Source organism: Cervus canadensis, chromosome 28, assembly GCF_019320065.1.
Source record: "Cervus canadensis isolate Bull #8, Minnesota chromosome 28, ASM1932006v1, whole genome shotgun sequence".
NCBI classification, from domain to species: domain Eukaryota; kingdom Metazoa; phylum Chordata; class Mammalia; order Artiodactyla; family Cervidae; genus Cervus; species Cervus canadensis.
The window spans coordinates 6,551,206-6,569,598 of record NC_057413.1 but is presented as its reverse complement, the minus strand read 5'-3'; the positions used below and the strand labels follow the sequence as shown (position 1 = coordinate 6,569,598).

General features: G+C 44.2%; 1 protein-coding gene across 6 annotated transcripts in view; it reads right to left on the bottom strand.

Annotated features, from left to right (window-relative positions):
* The window catches only part of GCNT2 (glucosaminyl (N-acetyl) transferase 2 (I blood group)), an 88,738-nt gene that overhangs the window by 20,883 nt on the left and 49,462 nt on the right, over positions 1–18,393 (bottom strand). Inside the window, exon 1 of one of the 6 annotated variants that reach the window (XM_043450279.1) lies at positions 15,150–16,742. The exons of 4 other annotated variants lie outside the window; for them this stretch is intronic. In XM_043450279.1, coding sequence (XP_043306214.1) covers positions 15,150–16,068 — 919 coding nt within the window. In that variant the 5' untranslated portion in view covers positions 16,069–16,742. Of the gene's footprint in view, positions 1–15,149; positions 16,743–18,393 lie in introns of those variants that run through there. One more of the 6 variants, XM_043450283.1, reaches the window with a different exon arrangement.

Genomic DNA, 18,393 nt, shown 5'->3' with positions numbered 1-18,393 from the left:
GAAGGTATGGGGAAATGAGAGTCTCAGACTTGCCAGTGGGAGTACAACTGGACCAGTTCTGGGGAAAGCAATATGACACTTTGTATCAAAACCCTTAACAGACCTGCACACAGACTTCCCTGGTGGTCCAGTGGTTGGGAGTCTGTCTGCCAATGCAGGGGACATGAGTTCAATCTCTGGTCCAGGAAGATTCCACATATCAAGGAGCAGCTGAGCCCACGTGTCAAACTCGTAAAACCCGTGCACCTAGAGCTGATGCTCCAGAACAAGAGAAGCCACTGCAATGAGGAACCCAAGCATGACAACAAGAGAGAGCCCTGGACCAGCAACGGAGACCCAGGAGAGACAGAAATAAACCAATCAATTAAAAAAAACACAAACCCTTGCATATACTTTGACTCAGTTCAATATACTGGAATTTGTCCTAAAGAAGTTCTTTCTAAATTCTTATTTGAGAGGCAATGTAATATAATAGTTAAAAGGAAAGACTCTCAAACTATATTGTCTGGGTTCAAGTTCCTGCTGGACCAGTTAGTAATTGTGGGACCACTGATAGATTACCTAACCTCTCTCCTCTTTGGTTTCTCTAACTCTAAAGGAGTGTCAGAAGAGTTCCTACAGAGTCTGGATAGGAGGAAGGTTTGGGGGGAAATGGATACATGTATATGTGTGGCTGAATCCCTCCAATGTTCACCTGAAACTATCACAACATTGTTAACAGACTATACCCCAATACAAAATAAAAACTTTAGGAAAAAAAAAAAATTCTCATGGAGTTGTTGTGAAGTGTGTAATATACTTAAAACACCCTGAATGGTACTTGGGACATAATAACTGCTGAGATTCAGTCATCATTAATGACCAATTTTATTAATAAAACAATGAACTATTATTACTGATAATACCTCTTAAAAGCCCCAATTGGAAGTTTTGCTAAATAAATGACATTGCATTCACATGATGGCATATTACTGAGCTATTATAAATTATGGTGAAGAATTCTTCAGGACACAGAAAAACTACGACATACTATTAAATGAAGGGAGCCAATTATAAAAACACATAAAATAGATGTTTTTATATGAAAACAAATACTGAAAGAAATGTGCTAAAGTATTATCTCTGAATATTTCTGTTGGTTTTTATTTTAGTCTTCGTAATTTTCTGGACTTTCCTAATTTTTAAAGTGTTTTAGAAATTCCTTAATTACCATTAGATTTCTTTTGTGATGCAAGTTAAAGGTACTTTCCCAAAATTAACTAGAAAAAATAATTTTTTTTTTTTGACTGTGTCACAGCACATGGAATCTTAGTTCCCCAATCAGGGGTCAAACCCTCTGCTCCCCCCTCAAGTGCAAGTGCAGAGTCTTAACCACTGGACTGCCTGCAAAGCTCCCTCCAAAAGAATTATTTTTTAAAGAGCCTAGTTAATAGCTTGCCTTATCAAGGGCTTTCACTAAAAAAGGGATGCATTTTAACTTGTTATGGTCAACTGCCAAAAATGGTCACAGATTCATTCCATTGCTATCTACATGCCTTCATTCAGTAGGATTTTGCAACTTTTCCATTCAAAGGCAGAGAATGCTTCTCCACGCTCCTTGAATCTGGGCTTGGCCACGGGACCTGCTTTGGCCGATGGGACGTCAGCAAACATGATTCAAGCAGAGACTTACGAAAGTACTCGTTGATCAGGGTGACCTTCCCTGAGGTCACCAAGTAAAACAGTCCTGCTGAACCCACTAGGGAATGAGGGGCCGTGGGGTTAGAAGACCAGGTTCTGCACGTGAAGGTCCAGCCAAGCCCTTCCAGCTCTGGTGGAGCGGGCCCTGGTCAGAAGTCCTCACAGAAAACACAGGAATCTTCTTTAGGCTACTACGTTTTGGAAGTTCTTTTCCTCCTAGCAAAACCTTAACTGACTTGTTACAAAAGTAGCTGCCGGATAAAATGGCAGAGAATGCATGTGGGCCAAGTCCACAAGATAATCAACTCCATCCTTCAGTTTTTATCTCTAGGTCCAGCCTTCATCTGTATCAGTATTCTCTTCTGGCTACACATTAGAATCCTCTGTGGAACTTTTAGAAAAGTACCAGTGACTGTGCCCCATCTCCCAGGCATTCTGAATTAACTGGTCAGGAGTGAGGCCCAGACACTGGAATTTTTTAAAACGCTCTATATGATTGTAATGTGTAGCCAGGTTTGAGCAGCTCTGTTTTCCATAGGCTATTTAATGCACTGAGCATCCCTTTATAGGAATAATAGTTTTCAGCTTTTAAAACACCAAATAGTATCCCTCAGTACGGAGAGATTTTATTTTTCAACAAATAAAGGAACTTTAAGTTTTGAGGATTTTAAAAATATAGAGAAGTTCAAAGAAGAGACCAACTGTTTTTTTTTTCTTTTTTCCCCCAACTTCCCCAATTTAACTAGTGTTAAGCATCCTGGCACATTTACCTTATGAATCTTGACTTTTTTTCTCTTAAAAATATTACTCTATAATTTGTGAAAAATCAAACACTTGATATGAATGGATTCAAACGACTTATAAAAGTACAAAAAACAAAACTGAAAGTTAAAAAGATCCCAAACACTACAAAATCGTACAAGTAACAATCACTAAGAAAACATTTCATGAAGTATTTTTTGCACAAATAAATACTTTCACATCACCTTAAGACTATGGCATAGCAATGAACTAGCTGACTGTGGGTGTGCTGGGTCACCAAATCGTGTCTGACTCTTTCGACCCCATGAAGTGTATAGCCTGCCAGGCTCCTCTGTCCATGGAATTTTCCAGGCAAGAATACTGGAGTAGGTTGCCATTTCTTCCTCCAGGGGATTCCTGACCCAAGGAGTGAACCTGAGACTCCTGCATTTCCAACACTGGCAGGCAGATTATTTGTCACTGAATATCCCACCTGGGATGCCCCCAACTAGCTGACAAAACCCTACCAAATATAGATTGCAAATAACCTACCCATAAGTGGTCTTTACCATTGAGAAATATGGGCTGGGTTTCCTAAAATGAGTTTGGGCATCCCTTATGTACAAATGTTCACCACTTTCATAGGTTTATCGGCCCCAAAACCTGTTTCCTTAGGATGAAGCATTGTTATTTGCAGCATGTGAACATCAAGTAATGTTTTCCCTGTAATCTATTCGTTTAGATGTGTTTGTTCACAGGTTAAATTAGGCATTTGCATTTCAAGTGGCATCTCCTAGTTTTATGTGACTGTTTCAAATAAAAGTATTTACAGTACTGATTGTCCTTCTCACCCCATTACACTGAAAGCTATTTCATGGTCAGACCCTTCCTTCTTAGAATCAATAGAACGCAGCACGCCCTGTATTGCTTTGTTTCCTGTCTGGGGAAAGGCCCTTAATGAATCCATTAGACAAATTTTCATCTTGCCCTGCATGCAGTACCTACCTCACCTTCAAAACAAGGCACCAGGTTACACCCAGTTGGATGTAAATCAAGAATGCATTCCCAAGTTGTAAAGCAGTTCCTTCAAGTCCATGTAAAAGCAGCCATATAAAAACCATGCTTGCTTAGGGCTGCTGTCTAATTTTAAACCCTATCTACAACCCAAGACAAGTCCAAAGGAGTTGAAGGTCAGTGGTAAATTCCATTTGGTACTGCATGCACTGGGGTATATATAGGTTGCTAATTCTGGGAACTAACTGCCTATCTACCACAAGCCTAACCTTTTACATAGAACCACAGAAGCACTTCTATTTAGACTGTTCTGCAAATATGAGAAACTTCTTTAAAAAAAAAATAAAGAGAGAAGAAGCATGGGAGAAAGGGTCCTAGGTTGTACCTGGCACATGTGGGCATCCCAGCCCACCTCCGCCCCTCACCCCCATCCCATGGAGTTCCCAGCAGTTTTTAGAAACACACGAAGTCACAGTAGCCTAAGCATTTCTTCTTGAAAGAAATCTATTTAACCTGAGCATTTGGATGAAAAGCACTAGGCTACAATTAGAAGCTCTATGATGACACAAAAGCAGCAAAACCAGGGGGTCAAGATGACTGTTACTCTTGAAGAGAGTACTGGGGGATTCCTGGAGTGTTTGTAGGAATGTGGGCTCCTGTACTGGTTACTCAAGTGAGAATCAGTTTGAAAATTCAGTGATTTCAATTCTGATATGTGCGGTTTCCTGTATGTATATTTCTTCTTTCAAAATTTATTTATTTTTATTTGAAGGCTTATTACAATATTGTGCTGGTTTCTGCTATACATCAACATGCATCAGGGATAGGTAACACACTGTATATGCTGTGCTTAGTCGCTCAGTCGTGTCCTACTCTTTGCAACACCATGGACTGTAGCCCACCAGGCTCCTCTGTCCATGGGGACTCTCCAGGCAAGAATACTGGAGTGGGTTGCCATGTCCTTCTCCAGGGTATCTTCCCGACCCAGGGATGGAATCCAGGTCTCCTGCATTGCAGGTGATTCTTTACCGTCTAAGCCACCAGCAAAGTCCCATACAATGTGTAATATATTTCAATTAGCAGTTTAAGAAAGTTCTAGAGGAGGTGGGAATGTGATGTGTACATAAATTTATAAAACAAAACCTGAGACTTCAGAGAAATGTTGGCCCCCTCAGTTCCTTGCCCCCTTCTCCTCTGCTCAGAGTCATTTTAGGGATCAAAGTGCCAATTCTGAGCGTTCAGTTTTCAGGTTTGGAGAGCTTTACTTTTAAGCACTTGAATACTGCTGCTTACATTTGTGCAACAGTTATTTCAAGAGTTTAGCAACTCTGAATTGTGGATAGGGACCAGTGACTAATATGTTCACTTTACAGGAAAAGATAAGATAAACCCTTGAACCATCTACAAATCTAGACAAATCCTCTTCTGTATGACTTCTGATAAGAGATCCCATTGGGATATTGTGACATAAACAGTATAAAGTCCTCAGATGATCTGACGGATTGCAAGGACTCATGATAGGAAGATTTGTGAGTCTGTCACATGTGTTTCTGAAAAAGAAGTTTCTCTTCCTTTTTGTGTTTCTGAAAAAAGAAGTTTCTGAAAAAGAAGTGGATACAGTTTGGGTTATTCTTATTCTTCCAACTGAGTTCACGATGTTCCTAATATTTATTCTGAATCACAGATACTGTCAAACCGAAAGTAACAAAAGCACATCCAGTTCAAGCTTAATAATGACATAACTACATGCTATATTTGCTTGGTTTCCTTCCCCCCTTTTGGCTGCACCATGCAACTTGTGGGATCTCAGCTTCCCAGTCAGAGATTGAACCCAGGCATTGTTTTTTGTTTGCTTTTGTTTTGGGCCACATCACATGGCTTGCGGGATCTTAGTTCCCTGACCAGGGATCAAACCTGGAGCCCTCGGCAGTGGGATCTTGGTGTCCTAACCACTGGACCAAGAGGGAACTCCCCAAGTCAATTCCAAAGGTGATTCATAAGATAGTTAGACTGTCAATGTCTTTTTTTCCTCCAAATAGAGGAAGCAGAATATTCAGTAGCTAGAAGAGATGGAAAAATTACCTCTAAACACTGCACATGGAACAGTCTACCCCAATAAGCAACTCCTACTCTTAGTAACAAACTCCTCCCATGTTCCCTACAGGAAGAGAAAGGCCAAAATGAGCATCGTTAAACAAACATATTGCTTCTAAAGATTAAAGAACATGTGCTTTTAATACATTCAGTTTGAAACTGACTGATGGGCACGTGAGGATGTCTGTACCATTCTGCATCCGGCTGTGTGTGTTTGTAAATTTCTCATAGAGTTTCAGAGGAGGGCACAGCACCCTACTCCGGTATTCTTGCCTCGAGAACCCCATGAACAGAGGAGCCTGGTGGGTCACCCAGAGGCAGACATAGTCTGACACAGCCAGTCAGTCCACAGGGTCGCCCAGGGTCAGACACAACTGAGCGACTTCGCACACACACACACACACACAATAGAATTTTACAGTGGCCCCTGTGTAGTAGCTAGGAGGGGCAATGTTTGTTTTAACATCCAGGAAGTTGAACACCGAAATGAGAAGGATGTGGCTGGATGCGTAGAAACCTATACAGAATGACGGTGAAAAAAAAAGAAAAAAACAACTCCAATTTCGTTCAAGTCTTGGCTATGTCAATTTCCTTTTCCAAGAAATTATATTTATTCTAAACTGACATCTGTACACGATAAGGTTTAAGAAAATAAAACAACCCTATTAGTCCCAACTCCTGTTCCTTTCATGTGATGTGATCTCAGAAAGAGTCCTGAAGATACTAACATCCTTTGCATCTTTACGGAAACACTCTTCTCACGGATGTGAGAACATACTTGACAGTATTACTGTAAGAATTAAGTGAGACTTTTCGTAGCTTCAGAAATTATACCAATAACATTTAGGGAAATCAAAATTATAAAAAATGCGCATCCCAACATGTTAAACTGCTTAAGTTTTCTTATAGTTCCTATTTCTCTTTGGATGTACTTACATCTAGTTTCACACGGTTTTGGGGCCATAGTGTAGACATCTTTTCATAGTGAAAAGAGATTTAAACGGGTTTAATTTAACACCTTCCTTGAGGCTCTCATTAGTTTAGGAATTCTACACCATGTTTAGGTTTTCGTTACTACGTGCTCGTATTAACGAACAGAAAAACACTTCCCCTCTCAGTTTACACCCAAGTTCACTCAGTTCTCAAATCAGCGTTACCAAGTAGCCGTCACTACTGTGAGGGGTTTAAGGTTTGGAGACCCACGACCAGGCTTCCCAAGGGGGCTCAGTGGTAAAGAATTCACCTGTCAACGCAGGAGACACAGGAGACCCAGGCTCTGATCCCTGGGTTAGGAAGATACTCTGAAGAAGCAAATAGCAACCCACTCCAGTCATCGTGCCTGGGAAATCCCATGGACAGAGGAGCCTGGCACGCTACAGTCCCCCGGGGTCGCAGAGAGTCAGATATGACTGAGCGACTAAACACCACCACCCATGGTCACAAAGCTACTAAGGGGCAGAGTCAAAATTCATCATCAAGTTTGTCTCACCCCAAAGCCCGGGATATTTCCTCAACACGAGTCCTTCCCAAGCATCAGTCATTTTCACACCACTTTTACAATAGCCACCCTAAGCAACCAAAACTGTAAAGCTTGGCCTTATATAAACTCACTTTTATTTTTACTGGTGATCACCTTTTTTTCTCAGTGAAGGAGATGGAAATAAACAGAACCAACATCTGCTGCAAATCTATGTGCTACTCTGTAAAAGGGCTGTGCCAACAGTTCTCAAGGGGGGCTTCTAGCATCAGTATCCCCTGCAACTCGTTAGAAAGACAAATTCTGGGCCCTGCTCCGGTCCTACTGGACCGGAAATCCTGGCGCTAGGGGCCAGCAATCTGTGTTTTAAAGGGCTTCACTGGGGCTCCTGAAGCATGCTCTGTCTGGGAACCACTGCACTATATACATTATCTTATTTAATATTCATAACTTCTCCTGAGACTAAAGCCTATTTATTACTCCCACCATCACAGATGGGTTAACTGAGACAGCACAGACTAAGACCAGTATCACATAGTTAGCAGGTAATGGGAGCCAGGATTTAACCTTCACTTATCTGGTTCCAAAACCTTTCCACAGTATCACATGCACTCAAGGGGAGATGCCGTTGCCGGGGTTCAGAGAGAGTAGAGATCTAGATGATAACGAGGTCTGTAGACACTGATTACATATCTGTTATGACTGTGACATGCAATGAACATTTTACTGTTTTAAAGAGTCACTGAGGGACTCCCCTGGTGGTCCAGTCCAATGGACTCTGTGCTTCCATTACACAAAAAAAGGTTTGATCCCTGCTCAGGGAACTAAAGATCCTGAAAGACACACAGTGTGGCCAAAAATACATAAAACCTAAAACCTTGGCTCTTCTAGAAAAGATTAATTTCAGACACTTGGTAGAAAGTTGATTGGAAGTGGAATGAAAGTTGCAAACAAATGGCCTTGCTGGGTCTAAAGCGGTACCTACATTAACCCTTTCTGCATGACTTAAGGTCGTGTTAAGTTCAGCTTACTGGATATTTACCAACAGGAATGGTATCTGTATATAATTAAATGTGTATATATACGATAATCCAATTTTTCTTGTTTTGTGTAATGTTGTTCTAGGAATTAGGGATTAAAAGCTAATTAAGAGCCATATTTCCAGATTATTTCCTTCACAGGACTGGGGGGAAAATAACTGGGCACAGATTCCCCAGTGAAGAGGATGACCCAGGAACTTCCCTGGTGGTCCACCGGTCAAGAATCCGCCTGCCAATGCAGGGAGCACAGGTTCGATCCCTGGTTCGGGAAGATTCCACGTGCCATGGGGCAACTGAGTCTGTGCTCTGCAACTACTGAAGCCCCCAGGCCCTAAAGCCTGTGCTCTGCAACAGAAGCCACTGCAGAGACAGGACCTCGCACCGCAATGGGGAGGAGCCCCTGTCCGCCACAACTGGAGAAAGCCCCCAGCAACACAGACCCGATGCAGCCAAAAACAAATAAACAAATATTTTTTTAAAAAGAAGATGATCCAAGTGTTATACAGCACAACCGACGGCCAGAGGCATCATAAATAAATGCCTTCAAATGGCTATGGCTTCAGGATAGTTCTGTCTTTTTCGTTTAGTCACTGGGTTGACCCCATGGACTGTAGCCCACCAGGCTCTTCTGTCCAGGGGATTTCCCAGGCAAGAATCCTGGAGCGGGTGGCCATTTCCTTCTCCAGGAGATCTTCCCAACCCAGGGATTGAACCCTCGTCTCCCGCATCGGCTGGCGGGTTCTTTACCACTGAGCCACCGGGTTAGTATAGTTTAATTATGTGAATACTCTGTAACCTGTCTAGGGTTTCTCTACCAGGGGCCAGGCTGACTTCTAGATTCTCAAGAGCCAGGCTACATCGTAACCTTCTCTGACCTCAGATGATTTCCCCAAGAATCGCCTACATTTACCAAAGAGAGAAAACAAGCAAAACAGGCCTGCCTCCTTAATAAATATTGTGAAAATAATGTCCAATTGTATTATGTGTATTTAACATCATCTGGCCATACAGAAATGATGTCACTTGAAAACTCTGCTCAGCGGATAGGAAACCAAGAAAAGGATCTGTTTAGTGTAATTTCTCCTTCAATCTGAATTTATCTCCATATCAGCAAAATAAGTGTCACTGTGGACTGTCATTCAGGCACAGAAAAATAACTCAAGTATAAGCCTGAATGTTCTAATAATGTTCATTAAAACAGGATTCTTCCAGTCCAATTATGTTCATCATTCTCAATCAATGGTACAATCAACATGACTGAATGCATCCTTTGTGGCACTAGAAACTGAACTCGAAATTTAGGCTGCTGAACAGAGAACACAATGCATACTTGGAAAAAGCCTGGGGGCTGATCCAGTCACACCCAGATTTAAGGTCGGGGTAACCTTTCCGGAGAGAACACATACCTTCCCAAGAGCTCAGTGTTTACATTTGTTGAGAGCTACACCTGGAGAAACGCTTCTCAAGTTTCTATCGCTGTTTTTCCTTAACCTTTCATTTCTTTGTGCTCCTGTTTTTTCCGAGCCAGTGGCTAAGGGTTGAAGGTGAAGGTGTTTATTGCCCAATCGTGTCCAACGTTTTTCGACCCCACGGACTGTAGCCTGCCAGGCTCCTCTGTCCATGGGATTCTCCAGGCAAGAATACTGAAGTGGGTTGCCATTCGCTTCTCCAGGGGATCTTTCCGACCCAAGGATTGAACCTGGGTCTCCTGCATGGCAGGCACATTCTATACCGTCTGAGCAACCAGGAAAGCTCCCAAGAGATACTCTGGGTCAAATTCAGCCAGAAGAAGCCCACTCTGTGAACCGGGAGTAGCCAAGTGGGAGACAAACTGCAGGGCTGGGCAAGTGCTGAGTTGTGGGAGAAACTCAGACTGAGGGCAGGTAAGACAGAAACTAGCTGGCGGGATCCACCTAGGGAACTGGTGCTTGCTCTGGTCATCAGAGGAGACTGCAGGGGCCCAGCTGGCTACCTGGGAACCAGCTTTTATTTGTTTATTGGACCACTCAGCTCTTAGTTCCCTGACCAGGGATTGAACCTGCACCCTTTATAGTGGAAGCATAGAGTCTTAACCACTGGTCCACCAGGGAAGTCCCTGGGAATCAGTTTTCTAAGCAATGATTCTGCCCTATTAACATTCCAGCTGAAACTCTTATAATTCCACAAGGACTGGTTATCTTTCTCGTTACTGTATCACTTTTTGGCCTATCTCTTATGGAATTATACCTTCAAGCCTACCTACTGTTCCTCTGATTCTTACTATCAAAAATTACTCCTCCCCACCTCAGATAGGGGACATCACTCTCTGAACTTTCTTTTTCAGACTTATAGCTGATTAACAATGTCGTGACAGTTTCAGGCGCAAAGCAGTGACTCAGCCACACATATGCGTGTATCCAGTGTCTCCTAACCGTCTAACACCTCCCCAGACCCAACCCACAAGCATCGAGCCCTCTTCAGCCACAGCAGTAGGTCACAGTGTAGGGGGAGTGACGGAAAAGATGAAAATGGATGTCACATGTCTCACCCTAAAGGAACGCAACACGGAGGAGGAAGGGCAGAGGGGCGTTTCACTTAGCAGGTAGTTATAATTCAGTGCTGGGAGCGGTGGCAGGGTGTATAGGAGCACCAGTCGTCTGGGCGGTGGGTTATCAAGGATGGCTTCTGGAGGAGGTGACATCCAAGGAGGGTTACAAAGGATGCATAGGAATAGTCAGAGATGATAGGAAGGGTAGCTCAGAGAAGACATCATAAAAAGCCACAAAAAAAAAAAAAAAAAATTAAGGGAAAATCGCAGAAGTGTGTAGGACCAAGTAGTTGCTGGGGTATGAAGTGTGAGGCCTTACGTACATAGCAGTAAGGGGAGAGAGTTGGGGTAAGGGAGGGGAGGGGTCAGGTCAGAGAGTCCAGCTGGGTTGTTGGGGAGCTCCCTGGCGGTCTAGGGGTTCACGCCCAGGTTCAAGTCCTAGTCAGGGGACTTAGATCATGCATGCTGCATGGCATGGCCAAATTAAAAAAAATAAAATATGTATATATTAAAAAAAATACATAATGGGTCTTCCCAGGTGGTCCTGAGTTTAAGACTCTGTGCTTCCACTTCAAGGGGCACCGGTTCAGTCATGGGTAGAGAAGGTAAGATGCCCCATGATATGGCCAAAAAACCAAACACGTGAACAATCAGAAATGCTTCAAAAAACTTTAAATGAAAATTAGTTTCCTAAATGTCTGCATATGATCTAAATAGAGGTTACATCTTGTCAACTTCTGTTTCTCACTCACAATTTGTTTTCTTTCAGGCGCTAAGTCGTGTCTGACTCTTTGTGACCCCATGGACCGCAGCACTCCAGGCCTCCCTGTCCATCACCAACTCCTGGAGCCTACTCAAACTCATATCCATCGAGTTGGTGATGCCATCCAACCATCTCATCCGCTGTTGCCCCGTTCTCCTCCTACCTTTAATCTTTCCCAACATCGGGGTCTTTACCAATGAGTCAGCAATAGGGTGCCTAAAAAAAGGACCATTCTGTTTCCTGCGTATTTAGTAAACTTAAAAAATAAAAAAGAAAGCATACTATTTTCCACACACAATGTTTAATTAATCTTATTATCTATAAACTTAATAAAATATCTCTGGAAGAATACAAGGAAGCATTAATATCAGCAGCTCATAGAGTTAAAAAAAAATTTAACTTAAAAATTTTAAAGCTCTTGAATACATTCCTTGTTTTTTAACATAGGGACGGATAATTAGGAGGAAAAAAAAAACAACCCACAACATTTTGAGGAGTTGGCATGGGTAGGAGGGGGGATTAGCTTAACATACTAAACCCTGATGAACAAAAAAGTCACTAAACCTGATACACAACCATTCAAATCTCAAAACTTAAATTCCATAAAGTCACACCTGTCTCCTTCCAGAGCCACCCTCAGCTCACGGAACAGTGCCAGGTACCACGCGGGGCTTAGTAAGTATTTGTTAATTGCTGAAAACAGACATGGTGCAATGTTCTTATTTTGTTTTGTTTTTGAAGACTTCTTTTCTACTCTGTAGGGAGACGATGTCCTCAAGATTCTTCGTGTTCTTTTTGTTATCATTTAGCAGGGATTAGGTTCAAAGTCAGCCTGGATGGGTCTCGCCCACCATCTTCTATGAGCAGCAGAGGAGCCCTGAAGATCACTTCCCAGGCCCACTGGCTGCATGAAGGGAGAGCCAGACCACAGCCTGGTCTAGAGCGGGCTTGGGGAGCAGGTACAGAAGCCTGGGTGGGTTGTGGCGGTCGGTTCCAGCAAGGGCACCTTCCTATGTCTCCAAACACACACACACACACACACACACACACACACACACACTCACTCTTCCATATCCCTGCTAACCTGACTTCTAGCTTAGAGTGGTCAGGTGGGGCTTACTTTCACTGTTCTCTGCATTTTTCTTCCAACCTTGTCCTTTCACCTTTCTGGGGTTCTGCAGGGAATTTGCTTTAGATATACAGCAAAGAAAAAAAACAAAACAAGACTGTTCCTTTTCCTGGTACAAGAGAAACACGTCAGTCTTCAGGGCTTGCAAATCCAGGAGATCCCAGCTTTGCCTTGGACAAGCTGTGTGAACCTAGCACATCCCTAGGGGCTCAGATGGTAAAGAATCCGCCTGGGATACAGGAGAACCGGGTTCGATCCCTGAGTTGGGAAGATCTCCTGGAGAAGGAAATGGCAACCCACTCCAGTATTCTTGCCTGGAGAAATTTCATGGACAGAGGAGCCTGGCGGGGTACAGTCCGTACGGTTGCAAAGAGTCAGACAGGACTGAACGACTACCGCTGCTCCTAAGCCTCATTTTCCTCATCTGTACATGAGGATAACAATAATTATTTGTCATAATTAAAAGAGGTGCTATGGAGCATAACATACACAGCACAAACTGTATTAACAAAAACGGTATCACATGCCATGTACAGAATGTTTACACTTATTTGTGAACAATTAGGATGAACACTCACTGTGAAATGGAGCAGGACCCTGCCTATGGTCCTTGCCCCCCCGCCCCCCATGTCCTCTGCCTGCCTTTTGTCTGTGGAAAAACTTTAGCCCAAGAATAAGTTGAATCAGAGAAGTAAGAAAATGCAGAAACAAAAGAAAATAGTCAAAGGAGATCAAATAATAATAATGCTGTCATTAAGCATAGTCAAGGATCTTGAGTTCCTTCTCAAGGGCTAAAGATAAATATCTGAGCCGTATCCTGTGAGCTGTCTTATAGATACTGAAACCTCAGGTAAGTTAACTACTTGATGGTAAGACAACAGCCATGACATAAGCCGCCACAATTCTGAGAACTGGTGTCAAGGAAATTGGAGCAAACCAACAACTGATGACCAATTTCAAGATGACTGTCAGCACTGACTGTGCTGTTTTCTGCCCGTAGCCCCTCCCTCAGCTTATAGAAGCTCTTGCCCACTTGCTGTCAGTAGGGGAAAGCCCTCCTTTGGACAGAAGTCTGCCCTCCCCACTTCATGGTTAGCATCCAAAATAAAGCAAACCTTCCTTCCCACCAACCTTGGTTCTTCTGAGCGGCAAGCCACCGCACCCCACTTTCAGTTACAACTTACACTGTGAAAAATGTGGATTCACACCCCCTTCTGCAAGTCTTTGTGAACTGTTAACTTACTATTGTCTGAAATTCACTGAAATTACTACTGGTCTGTCCCCAACCACCTTGCCAGTCCTTTTCCCGCCCCTCTTTAAGTAGGTTTCTGTAACCGCCACTCTAGATTAGCCCTCAGGGATGCTGAGCTATCGGGCACCTAACAATTGCTGAGTCCACGTTCAGGTATGAAGGAAGCACTCGTATGTGCCAACAAGAGCGATACTGCAGCCAAGAGAAGGGAGGTATTTCAAGCGTGGCAGGCTCGGGGTCACCTCCCCGCAGGGCTGACACCCACAGGCAAGCTGGCGCAATAGTAGAAACCAGTGCATTGGGACATCACCAGGAAGAAGCCCTACAGGTCACAGGGACCTTCCCAGACAACATATGGGAAACAGAACTTTGAAAAGAAACCAAGGCCTGAATCTAAAGGGGGAATCTGCTGCTGTTTCCTGCCTCCATGCCTCAAATACCTTAGCCCCAAATTATCATGAACAATGGGAAAGACTTCACAGTATATCAAAACAAGAGACTGCAAAGGGGAATTTCTAAGAAGAAAATGGGACTTAACAATTGAGAAGTGACTTGAGGTCAGCTCCAGCTAGAATGTCTCTCCATATGTTTCAACTCACTGTGATTCACTCTCCCAGGCAATAAAATATCAGACTAGATTTACTGAACCAAGTCAGTTGAGACCTGGACACCTGGTCAGGTTTGAGACTAGAGACGTTCAAGCCAGAGTGATAATTTGTAAACATCCAAAGATGAAACAGCCCCGTGAACTTTGAGCATCAGTATAATATAGTGTAACAGCCTCTAAGAGAAACACCACCTATTTCAATTCATAGGATGCTTATTCAAAATCAGTCTCACTATGTCACAATTGTTCTTATCAAGGACTATGAAAGGCATTTATTCAAAAGATTGAGCTATTGTATGTCAGTTATACCTCAATTTAAAAAAAAAAAAAAAAAAAAGACTGAACACAAGGTCAGGAACTATGTGATACATCCTCAAAGGTAGTTTTGCCAGTGCTCCAGGAAACTGGCATATTTCTTAGATCACTATATAGCACAGTTATAAGATGGTAGTGTGTGTGTTAGTCACTCAGTTGTGTCTGACTCTTTGGGACCCCAAGGACTGTAGCCTGCCAGGCTCCTCTGTCCATGGGATTCTCCAGGTAAGAATATTTGAGTGGGTTTCTATTCCATCCCTTCAGGGGATCTTCCCAATGCAGTGATCAAACCTAGGTCTCCTGCATTGCAGGCAGATTCTTCACCATCTTAGCCACGAGGGAGGCCCATAAGACAGTAGAGTTGCCACTAAAAAGCAAGCTGACTAATCACTTTCCAGGCATTTTTTTCTTTTTTCCCAAATAATTTCAAAGAAGAGCTGAATGTTAGCAAACTCAATCTACGGATAAGGGGAAAATAAAAACCCAACAGGAATGGAAGTTCATACCCACCTGGGATCCTATTAAGAGTCACCCAGAAATGTTCATCAGGAGAATAGGTATCTTTGGACCACTGGAGCAGATCAATGGCCCTTTGGTCTTGGAAGACAAACTTGACAAACTCTCTGGTGAGGGCCACGTAGGCAGTGCCAAAGTAGATGGTCAACTGGTGGGGAGGGGAGGTTTTCAAAATACCGGTATTTTTCATATAGGACCCACCTCTGTCCAAGTGCTCCTGGTAGACATATCGTGTCCGCTTTACCACATGGTCGGGAGGCAGCACCCCGGGGGTGATGTTTTTCCCTTTAAATCCTTTGAGATACTGAACGATCTCCCTGTTGCTTTTCAGGGGGAAATCTTGCCCACAGGTGTTGATGGAGTATTTCCATGGAACTTCAGAAGCTAAAAGGTCTTCCAGGCAGTTCAGGTCAGCCTGGAGCCTGGAAATTCCTGCGTAGACCACAGGCTCCATCTTTGAAGCAAGAAAAGCATTCTTGAAGCAACTCAGCAGCTGCCACACAGACTTCTTAAACTGAATTGTGGCTTTCTCATCCACGTGAACGCAGTAGATGTTCTGGGGCATGTAGACGGCCCTGAAGAGTCTTTCAAAAGTGTTAAAGTCCTTATGGATGACCATGACATATGCCAAAGGGAACTCGGCTTCTTCTTTCGACAAAGGCCTTGTGATGTAGCGATTCTGGATCAGGTAGTCCTTGCAATTGACACTTCCCACGGGGGACATCAATGTCTTTTCCCACAAGAAGGTTGACTTCTCATCTAAGGCATCCTTACAGGCGTGTATCCCCAAGTCCCTTTCAACGGAGCTATTCCTGTGACTTTTTGGTTGGCTTAACTGGCCACTGTAAAGGATCACAAAAATAACCACACTGACTCCCATGAAAGCAAAAAACCAATACTTCCAGAAGTTCATTATTTTCACTTCCCTGGGGAAGGAATCTCTCTCCAAAGACTGAGAAACAATTGGTTCCTGAAACAAGAGTGAAGAGGTGGAACTGACTTCTTTTGCCAGTCTTGGAATTTCAACAGCTTCTCAAGAGGGCTTCCTTCTGCTGGGTCCTTTAATCCGCATTTACTCTCTGCTTCTGGGTGCTGTCCATCCTCTCCTGGCAACGACCAGAGATGCTTCTTAAAGCGTCCTGGGCTTCTGGCCTCCGTGGTGCCACCCGTCTGCTGGCAAAAGGCGCCGGGCTCAGGGCAGCTCCGGGAAGCCCTTCTCATTTGCATACAAGACGCCAGTGGATCTCAGCAAAGTCTGGAGTGCCGGCTCCTTTCACCGGGGCTGTTTCCCGGGCTTCACTCCGCCCCCCCTCCATCCAATCTTTGTGGCCTGATCTCCCTTCTCACGCTTTCCCTTTCCTTTTCAAATTAAGTGGTTCTCCTTTCTCTGGCTCACCCCGCCAAGCTAGCAGTCCTTGAAAACTGCTGCCTGTGGATTTCTCCTCCTCGGGTTTATTTCTTTTTCTGGGTCTCTGCCACTTTATTTCATTTCAGTGTTACCTCTACCTTTGGGCATATAAGTCAGACACAGATAAGAAAAAAAACCCCTTGCAACATGCCTAAGTAGAAGATTATTGGAGGAGAAAAAAAAAATCTGATGGCAAGGTAGGTGTTCCCTGAATTAAATCAGACAGTTTCTAATGATGTTACGTAGCATATATATGTCCATGGGTAGAGGAAAAAAAGAATTACACTTTCAAGGGCACAGGATGAGGGCAGAGGAAGCTAGGAGTGACTTGATATTCAAGAGTCAGTGTGGAGGCATAAATGAAACGCATTTTAGTTCCACCTGCCTGGGAGAAAGGTGATAGCTTGTTCCCAGAGGCAAAAGGTTGGTTCCCATTTCACACAGAGCTTCAGATAACTGGAGCTGTTGACACAGTATTATCTAGCACATGCGGCATAACTAGCTATCGGGTCTGTTTAACAGCCTGACATCCTCAGACTGGAGGTCACTTGAGAGAGCTCCAAAGAGTCCCCCCTCCACCCAACCCCGCTCCTACTTCCTTACTCTGAAGGGAGAACAAAGGTTTCGGGACTGAGCAAAATTCCTGGAAGTCTCCTCCAGTGTCTTTCAGGGAAGCCAGGAAGAGAAGCTCAGCAGGTCTGGTCACATTACAGATGGCTTCTCATAGCTCACCTGAGCCAGGTGCCTCCAGCGCTCAGCAAAAGGTGGAGTGCGTTCAAGGCAGGTGGGTGGGAAGTATACGTCTGGGGAAAGTTCCTGAGCCAACCGAGAGTCGGACACAACTGATGCGACTTAGCAGCGGCAGCAGAGGAGCAGCCGGAGATGAGAGTGCGATGCCTTTTGATGTGGCTGGCCCAGCAGGAGGTTTGTTTTGCCTGGTATCTGAGGCAACTGAGCAGGCAAATAATTTTCCTCCAGCAAATAATTGGGCAGGCTAAGCTAATACCTTCCAACCAGGACAGGATATCTGTCCTCCTCCCTCCGGTTGGCTTAACAGATTGAAAACTGTCGTCAAGTGGACATTCTGTATCACTCCCTGCCTCTCTCTGCCCCCAGGATATGTTTATGGTCACAATCAAGGAGCCAGCAAGCACAAGGAGATAGACACATAGTGAGTTCAGCTCAAACATCAAAACAAAAAAAGGCTAGGCGGGGCCGGGAGCTTTTGGAGAATGAGGCGGGATCTTTTTTCCCTCTACAATCACTTTGTTGCAGGAAGGGGGACCCCTTGCAGGACCCCAGGGTGGGCTCTTGTCTAACACTTGGAGATGTATTGCCTAAGGAGACACACGCGCTGACAAAGGAAGAGACTTTGCTGGGAAGAGGCGTCCGGGTGGAGAGCAGGAGGGTCAGGGAACCCAGGAGAACCGCTCTGCCGTGTCGCTCACAGTCTGGGGTTTTATGGCCATGGGATTCGTTTCCGGGTTGCTTTTGGCCAATCACTCCGACTCACGGTCCTTCCCGGTGGCGCCCACGCTGCTCAGCCAAGATGGACGCCAGCGAGAAGGATTCTGGGAGCGGTAGGACACAGTGGCGTCTCCTTTTGACCCTTCCCGAACTCTTCCGGAGGACGGTGCCTTATCAGTTCCTGTGCTCCTCACCAAGACCTTCTGTCGTAAAATAACTCATGCAAATAATTGCTATGGTGCCTGCTATGGTGGGCGGTTTCAGTCGGTGTGCTTCCCCCAACAGCTTCAGTCCTCATTAACCTCATTTGAGCTGCGTGTCCACCCCAGCTGGGCTCTCAGAGGTAAAACATGAATGCCTTCT